General features: G+C 45.2%; 1 protein-coding gene across 2 annotated transcripts in view; it reads right to left on the bottom strand.

Moving 5' to 3' along the window:
• Nucleotides 1–1519: 1519 nt before the first annotated feature.
• The window catches only part of HNF1B (HNF1 homeobox B), a gene marked incomplete at both ends in the record, with an annotated part of 97326 nt that continues 90087 nt past the window's right edge, over nucleotides 1520–8758 (bottom strand). For both annotated transcript variants that reach the window (XM_083379760.1, XM_083379761.1), the window contains one exon: nucleotides 1520–1540. In XM_083379760.1, the coding sequence (XP_083235886.1) occupies nucleotides 1520–1540 (21 nt within the window). The remainder of the gene's footprint in view (nucleotides 1541–8758) is intronic.

Below are 8758 nucleotides of genomic sequence, written 5' to 3'. Positions count from 1 at the left end.
AAATTCAGATGTTTGGCAACTGATTCATATTTATGACGGTTTTACATGTCCCGGGGTCATGTCATCAATTTTGGTGACCTTCTGACAAGCAAAGTCAATGGGGAAACCAGATTCACTTAACTATTGCAGTGATTCACTGCTAAGTTTGTAAGCCGCCCTGAGTCTTCGGAGAAGGGCAGGATATAAATGGAATTTAAAAAAAAAAGAACTGTGGCAACAAAGGTCATAAAATGGGGCAAAATTCACTTAACAAATGTCTCACTTAGCAACATAAATGTTGGGCTCAATTGTGGTCGTAAGTTGAGGACCACCTGTATGCTAAGCTGGGGTTTGTTTGTGGCCTTCCCAGACAGCTTGGGACAAGAATGGGAGAAGCCCGATTTTCTTAACACGCAATTTAACTTAATAACTACAGTGACTCACATAACAAAATAGGTTGTAAAATTGGCTGTGATTCACTTAACAACTGACTTGCTTAGCAACAGAAACTCTGGTTCCAATTGTGGTCATAAGTTGAGGACTACCTGCATCCACTTGCCTAGCTTATGTTACGCACACTCCAAAAATGGATTACAATTTTGTAACCAGGTTAAGTGTGCAGCCATTAAATACTTATGCCTTGTTTCCAAACATCCAAATTCTGCTTCCTTTTAAAATCAGCCAGCCCAAACTTCACCCCCCCAAAAAAAGGCACTGACCGATGGGCCGAATTTATAAAATGCCGATAAATCAATGTTGCTTTGCCAAAAGATTTTGTTGTCTTTCGTTCTTCTGATTCGTCAATCCAAAGCATTGCAACTTAAACCCTGTCCTTACAAAAACGAAGAGAGAGACATAATAGGAGACTTTGTGATCCTATGTACAGGTGGGGGGTGGGTGGGGTGGGAAGAGGCATTGCACTTAATTTCTTAATACATCCATTAGATAGACAACATTCACTTTTCTTTAATATAAATCTCTGCGGAGAGGTATGGGGGAGGGGGCAGCCGGAATATGGAGCTCCTCTATATACACTTCATTTGGTTCAGTTCATCAGCACGGTTGGTTCCTCCTTTGCAACCTGACGTAACAGCCCCAAGTCCTCTCTCTGGTCCTCTTCGGGAGAAGCGTGTAACTTTATAAATACGACTGATCTCCAGCTTTCGAGGTTCTTGCCAAGCTTCTCTCGTTCAGCATCCGTTTTGTTCTTGGTGTTGCGGGCTGGAAACGAACGTCCTCCAGAAGGAAAATAACTTTGGCATTCCTTGAGGCAAAAAGTCTTGGAGAACAACTACGGGGAAACGCTTGGTGTGACGGACCCCTTTCTGGACCCCCTCCCCCCTTGAAGGAAGCCACAGCTGCTGCTGTCTTTGGAAACTTCTAATCTTCTTTCTAGGCTGAGCAGGATCTATTTGGGATCAGGCTCAGCAAGCTACTCGGGCTTTGCTTGCAGCGGCCTCACAATCTCATTCCGGTCAGGCAGGACTTTGTGGAAAAAGAATTTCCAAGTTGCTAAAGGCACAGGGGACTGGATAGAGTATCACCAGGCTTGTAACGGACACTGTGGGGGAAAAAAACAAAGAAGGTTACAGAGATTAGAATATGAGGAAGTGTCTTAGGTCAGGAGAGAATCTAATCAAACTAATCAAGGAGAGAAGCAACCTGGAATTAAGGAGAAACTTCCTAACAGTGAGGACAATTAACCAGTGGAACAGCTTGCCTCCAGAAGTCGTGGGTGCTTCATCACTGGAGGTTTTTAAGAAGAGACTGGACAGTCGCTTGTCTGAAATGGTACTGTTGTGATTCAGGGTCAGCCTGTGGGTTCGGCAGTTGGGTTGGAGGACTCAGAGGAGGAGGAGGGGGGTGTTGAAGACCTTGCTGAGGGGGTTGAAGATCTTGCTGATGAGAGCCCTCAGCCAGGCCCCTCCCACTTGGTCACCACGGAGACCCAGCTGTGTGAGCCTGACAGCGTGGATGAAGATGACCCACAGCTGGCCCTGTTCAAGGACGCCCGACGCAGGAGGCAGTCAATCAGGAGTAAACAGAGGAAGGCAATGGGGCTTCTCGGAAGGAGGCAGAGAGAAGCCACGCCCTGAACTCTATATAAGGGGAATGTGTGGGGAGGGCTGGTTTGCTGAAGGCAACGGCTTGGATAGTTCGTGTTTCTTAAAGCTCCTGTTTCTTGGTTCGTGTCTTGTTTGTTTTTGTAGCTATAAATTTGGCAGGCGTAATTCCAGCCTCTTGCCGTTTGTAAAGGGGTTGTCCCTGCCTTTTCTGCAGGGCCGGTAGCAGGCTGGTACAGAACAGGTACAGGGTCTCCCGCTTGAGAAGAGGGCTGGACTAGAAGACCTCCAAGGTCCCTTCCAGCTCTGTTCTGATTGATTCCAACTGATTTGAGGATGGACAGACTAAGGCCTTTGCGGGTGCTTGTAACTCATCAAACATTCTCTGAATTGACTGTGTTCCCCTCATTTTGAGGCAGGAAAGACAACACTGAAATATAAGATCTAACATAATACTGGTCGTCCTCGACGTACGACCACAATTGAGCCCAAATGTTCTGTTGCTAAGCAAGACAGTTTTTAAGTGAACTTTGCGCCCTTTTATGACTTTTTTTTTTCCAAGCCAGTCACTGCATTTGTTAAGTGACTCGTGTGCTGGTTAAGCGAATCAGGTTTCCCGTCATCGACTTTGCTTATCGGAAGCTGGCTGGGAAGGTTATAAATGGTGATCCCAAAGGTGCTTTTTCATGAGGCAACTGGACTTTCTTTTTTTTCTCTTTGAAGACATTTCGCTTCTCATCCGAGAAGCTTCTTTAGCTTTGTCTGGATGATGGGAAGAAGCTGAAGAAGCTTCTCGGATGAGAAGTGAAACGTCTTCAAAGAGGGGGGAAAAGCAAAATCTAGTGGCCTCGGACAGCCAGAGGGCAAAGTTCACTTAACAAGTCACTGAGAATCTCCACAGATGTTGGAAATGGTGAACACATGACCCTGGGATACTGCAACGGCTGCTGGAATTGGGTATGTCTAGCAGTTTAATGAAGAGAAGGACGAGCGGGGAATATGATAGCAGTCTTCCAATATCTCAGGGGCTGCCCCAAAGAAGAGGGAGTCAAGCTATTCTCCAAAGCGCCCGAAGGCAGGACAAGAAGCAACAGATGGAAACTAATCAAGGAGAGAAGCAACCTAGAACTAAGGAGAAACTTCCTGACAGGGAGAACAAATAACCAGTGGAACAACCTGCCTCCAGAAGCTGTGAATGCTCCAAGACTGGAAGTTTTTAAGAAGAGACTGGTCAGCCATTTGTCTGAAATGGTACAGGGCAGTGATGGCGAACCTTTTAGAGACCGAGTGCCCAAACTGCAACCCCAAACCCACTTATGTATTGCCGGGTGCCGGGTGGGCGTGGCCCATTGGGTGGGCGTGGCTGCGATGGTAACTGGAGACTGGGTGGGATTAAAAAGTTCAATCAATCAATTCCAACTTTTCAAGATCTTTTTTTTCCCACGAGAAGTTGAAATTGATTGATTGATTGAAACTTTTTTTTTTTGCACACAGCAGCAGAGGCCCAAAGCGAAAAGGTTCTATAAAACCCAGCTGAAGGCCTAGGACATGGGCAATGGCGCGTGTGCTCACAGAGAGGGCTCTGCGTGCCACGCGTGCCATAGGTTCGCCACCACGGGTATAGGGTTTCCTGCTTGAGCAGGGGGTTGGACTAGATGGCCTCCAAGGTCCCTTCCAACTTTACTATTGTGATTAGGATTATGAGCCCCAATTTGAGACACTTATTAAGTGAATTTCCCTCCATTTTATGACCTTTCTCCCACAGCGGTTAAGTGAATCCCTGCAGCTGTTAAGTTAGTAACATGTTTGTTAAATGAACCTGGCTTCCGCACCATTGACGTTGCTTGTCGGAAGCTCACCAAAAGATGACCACAGGACCCCGGGACGCTACAACCGTCATAAATATGAGTCAGTTGCCAAGCGCCTGGATTTTGATCACACGACCATGGGGATGCTACAGTGATCAAGAGTGTGAAAAACGGTCATCAGTCCCTTTTTTCCAGAGCTTTTGTAACTTTGAACAGTCACAAAATGAACGGTTGTAAGCCAAGGACTATCTGTAAGGCAAGAATTTGCCTCTTTTCCCCTCTTCAACTTTCGGTCCCATGTTGTGCCGTTGCGTTATTTTTTTTACCTTGTCAACCGGCGTGCAGAGATCTAACTCTGAGCTGACCGAAAGCCTATCTGGTGAACATCAAAGCAGAAATGCCCAAATGTTGACCGCCATCAAGATAATGACCTTTTTTTAAAAAAAAAAAAAAAGCTGAATTTTCTTCCCTGCTACTCAGGATTGCCAGCAAAGCGCAGCAAGTCGCGTCTTGCTAGGTTTTGATGAAGGAAAACGCTTCCTGAATCGAGGCAGGCTTGTTTCAACAAGCCACCATCAAAGTGAACGGGTGGCGCAGAAAGCATCATCTATCAAGGGCAAAGTTAGGGTTGAATGCATGCTAGATGAATCAGCAGGGCTTTCTAAGGAAATGAGCTCCTCCTGGAGTCTGGATGCGCGTGACTGCCTGACTGATGGAGATAGGCAGGTTAGAGGTTTCTAGTGCTCCATCCATTGGGTGAAAATATTGGATATTGCATTTACTGGATATATTACCGAGCCACCCAGAATCTACATTTTTGGGTCTGTGAGTCAGCGTCGAGTCCTGACAACTGCCTGGATGACTTCCTGTGATTTGCTTGCCAAGGTTTTTCCGAAGCGGTTTGCCATTGCTTGTTTCCTAGGGCTGAGAGAGTTGGACTGGCTCAAAGTCACCCAGCTGGCTTGGTGCCTAAGGCAGGACTAGAACTCGGAGTCTTTCAGATTCTAAACTGGTGCCTAAAACCACTAATCCAAATGTTATCTTTCTTTCCCTCTTCACATCCATATCCGTATTCTGTGGAGTCTTTGGTGCTCTCTGAGCTTGGTGGTTTTCTTGCAGACGTTTCATTACCCAACTAGGTAAGGCAATCAGTGCTAAGCGACCCCATAGTTCAGTAATCCCCCAACCTTTGCGGCTCCGTGGCCCGGCTGGCGGCGGGGGAGAGGAGAACCAGGCCTTATGAGCGGTGAGCCCGTAGGTGCATGCAGCTTGACTCACGTGACTGGCGGACCAGCATCCACACACATGCACACGCAGCTCGACTAGTTGAGCTGTGTGGACACCGGCCCTCTTCCCCCCAGTCGTGTGAGGTGCAATGTGCAAGCTGTGAGCACAGGAGTGCATGCCAGCCCACCATTTATGCTAGTCCAGCTGTGTGTGTGCATGCACACTGCCCTGCCACTCGCACAGCCCGGTTGCAAATAGACCGTGGTCTGGCAGTGAGACACAGCCCAGGGCTTGGGAACCCCTGCCATAGTTCAGCTTTGAACTACAAATGTAAAAAAGATGTTGAGACTCTAGAAAGCGTACAGAGAAGAGCAACAAAGATGATTAGGGGACTGGAGGCTAAAACATATAAGGAATGATTGCTGGAATTGGGTATGTCTAGTTTAATGAAGAGAAGGACGAGGGGGGACATGATAGCAGCCTTCCAATATCTCAGGGGTTGCCCCAAAGAAGAGGGAGTCAAGCTATTCTCCAAAGCAGGGCAAGAAGCAACGGATGGAAACTAGTCAAGGAGAGAAGCAACCTAGAACTAAGGAGAAACTTCCTGACAGTTAGAACAGTTAACCAGTGGAACAACCTGCCTCCAGAAGCGGTGAATGCTCCAACACTGGAAGTTTTTAAGAAGAGACTGGACAGCCACTTGTCTGAAATGGTATAGGGTTTCCTGCCTGAGCAGGGGGTTGGACTAGATGACCTTCAAGGTCCCTTCCAACTTCTTCTTCTTCTTCTTCTTCTTCTTCTTCTTCTTCTTCTTCTTCTTCTTCTTCTTCTTCTTCTTCTTCTTCTTCTTCTTCTTCTTCTTCTTCTTCTTCTTCTTCATCCTCCTCCTCCTCCTCCTCCTCATTATTATTATTATTATTATTATTATTATTATTATTATTATTATTATTATTATTATTATTATTATTATTATTTCGCTTCTATCCAGATCCATATTGATGTCCAAAACCCCAGTGCGAATAATGAGTCTTGGGAAGAGAATATGTTCAGTTTTACTACTCAAATCACATTTGTACTCTCCCAAGTATTGGAGGAGACAGGATGCCCAGATAACCAAATCACCCAGGATAGAGAAAAATCCATGTTTCTGAAGAAACAAATTCTCAAGAGTATTGGTCACACTGCTGTAACTGAACCTCTAATCTTTTTTTTTTTTTGGTTAATGTGTGCTGCTTCTTTCAGCAAGGAAGAAACCATAATCCAATCAAGGATGTATATGTAAATAAAAATTAAAAAAATGAGCAGAGGTTCAGTTATATCACTGTGGCCAAAGCTTCTGAGAACTTTTTCACAAATATGGATTTTTCCTATCCTGGTTAATATATATGTACAGGTAAACCTCAACTTACAACCATAATTGAGCCCCAAATTTATGTTGCTAAGTGAGAAATTTGTTAAATGAGTTTTGCCCCATTTTATGACGTTTCTTGCCACGATTTTTAAGTGAATCACTGCAGCTGTTAAGTTAGTAACACGGATTTTAAATGAATCTGGCTTCCCCATTGACTTTGCTTGTCAGAAGGTTGCAAAAGGGGATCACATGACCCCGGGATTGTCATAAATATGAGTCAATTGACAAGCATCCAAATGTAAATCACATGGCCATGGGGAAGCTGTAACGGTCGGAAGTGTGAAAAATGGTCATAAGTCACTTTTTTCTGTGTCGTTGTAACTTCGAACAGTCACTAAGCAAACTGCTGTAAGTCCTTAATTTATGGCTATAATTGAGCCTGGCGGTTAGGTTCCTAAGTTGTGATGGTCATAAAGCGGGCCACTACCCCCACTGATTTTGCTTGTTGGAAGCTGGCTGTAAAGGTTGCAAATGGTGTTCATATGACCCACGACGCTGCAACTGTTGTAAATTCACACTGGTTGCCAAGTACCCAAATTTTGATCATCTGACCGTGAGGATGCTGCAATCGTCATATGTAGGAGGACTGGTTGAAATTCACTTTTTCCAGTGCCATTGTAACTTCGAATGTTCACTAAACGTAACGGTTGTAAATTGAGGACTACCTGTTTATTGTCCACGGATACAATGACTTAAGAAAATATTGATCTGAAGCCTCTGTCATTTGTGCAGAACCTAGTTTGAGAGGTTCACAAAGGCCTCCTCACTGGATTCCTGAATTTTTAACCCATGTCTGGTAGTACTGGACTTGTACAGATAGTCCTCAACTTACAACCATTTGTTTAGTGACTGTCCAAAGTTACAAGCACTGAAAAAAGACTACTTTTTACACTTACGACCATTGCAGCATCCTCACGGTCATGTGATCGAATTTGGGATGCTTGGCAACTGGCGTGTACTTATGACGGTTGCAATGTCCCAGAGTTAAAGTCAATTGGAAAACCAGGTTCACTTTGCAACCATGTCACTACCGTAACGTAACAACTGCAGTGATTCGCTTGACAACTAGGGCAAGACAAGGTCACAGAATGGGGCAAACTCACTGAACAATAGAAAGGTTGGGCTCAGCTGTGGTCGTAAGTTGAGGACTACCTGTATCAGAATTCAGAAGTGCATTCCAAACGTTGGTGAACACACCCCATTATTACGATATTTGGCACAAGTCTCTCAAAGAGGAAAAAAAAACCCCACATGCCAGCTTATCTGTTGAGAAGTTCAAGGTTTTCTCTTCTAACTATCTAACAATCGATAGAGGCCACATATTTCCCACAGTCTGCAAAGATGCCTTTGAAAAATGAAAGAAAGGAAGGCTTTTTAAAAATCTGCTCTGCAACGATTTTTCATCGCAAAAAAAGAGAGCGGACAGGTTTACACAAAAAGGACTCTCGGGTTTATTTCTCATAGAGATGCTAAAGTGCTACAATATCAAGAAGTGTAAAAACCAGGATGTCCCAACGATGCTTTTTCGCGAGCCAACTGGACTTCCTTGTTTTTCTTTGAAGACGTTTCGCTTCTCATCCCAGAAGCTTCTTCAGCTCTGACTGGATGGTGGGGAACGGAAGGATTTATACTCCTTGCAGACAGCTGGTCATTTGCATTCTTTTAGAGCAGGGGTCCCCAACCTTTTGGGCTCCAGGGACCGGTTCCGTGGAAGGAGGTTTTTCCGCGTACCAGAGAGGGCGTGGTTTTGTGTGCTGCTTGCATCCTGTGGACGGGGCTTTGCTTGTTTATGGAGCCCATTTTCTGGCATGCCAAGGCCCGGTGCCGGTCCACGAACCAGAGGTTGTTTTAGAGAGTCATTGAGGCCACTTGGAGTTGTATCTGTGAACCCTTGGTTATAGACATTGTCCTTTCAGCAATTCCAAGAGGGCTCCACATCCACTTGCATTACTCAGGTGATGCTCAAGACACAGAGAAGCCTCCAAGTGGCCTCAACGACTCTCTAAAAGATCAACCCAAATTCTCCTTACAACTAGTCCTTGCACTTTTATAGCCATGTGATCAAAATTTGGGCGCATGGCAATTGTTTGGGCGCATGGCAAAATTTGGGCGCATGGCAATCACCATTTGCGACCTTTGCAGCCAACTTCCATCAAGCAAAGTCAATGGAGGAAGCCAGATTCGTTTAACGACCATGCAATTCACTTAACGACTGCAGCGATTTGTTTAACAATGGTGGGAAAAACAGATGTAAAATTGGGCAGTTGACT

This window comes from Vipera ursinii (genome assembly GCF_947247035.1).
Source record: "Vipera ursinii genome assembly, chromosome: 1".
Classification (NCBI taxonomy): Eukaryota; Metazoa; Chordata; class Lepidosauria; order Squamata; family Viperidae; genus Vipera; species Vipera ursinii.
The sequence above is the reverse complement of the archived record's forward strand: the minus strand, read 5'-3'. Positions and strand labels throughout refer to the sequence as shown.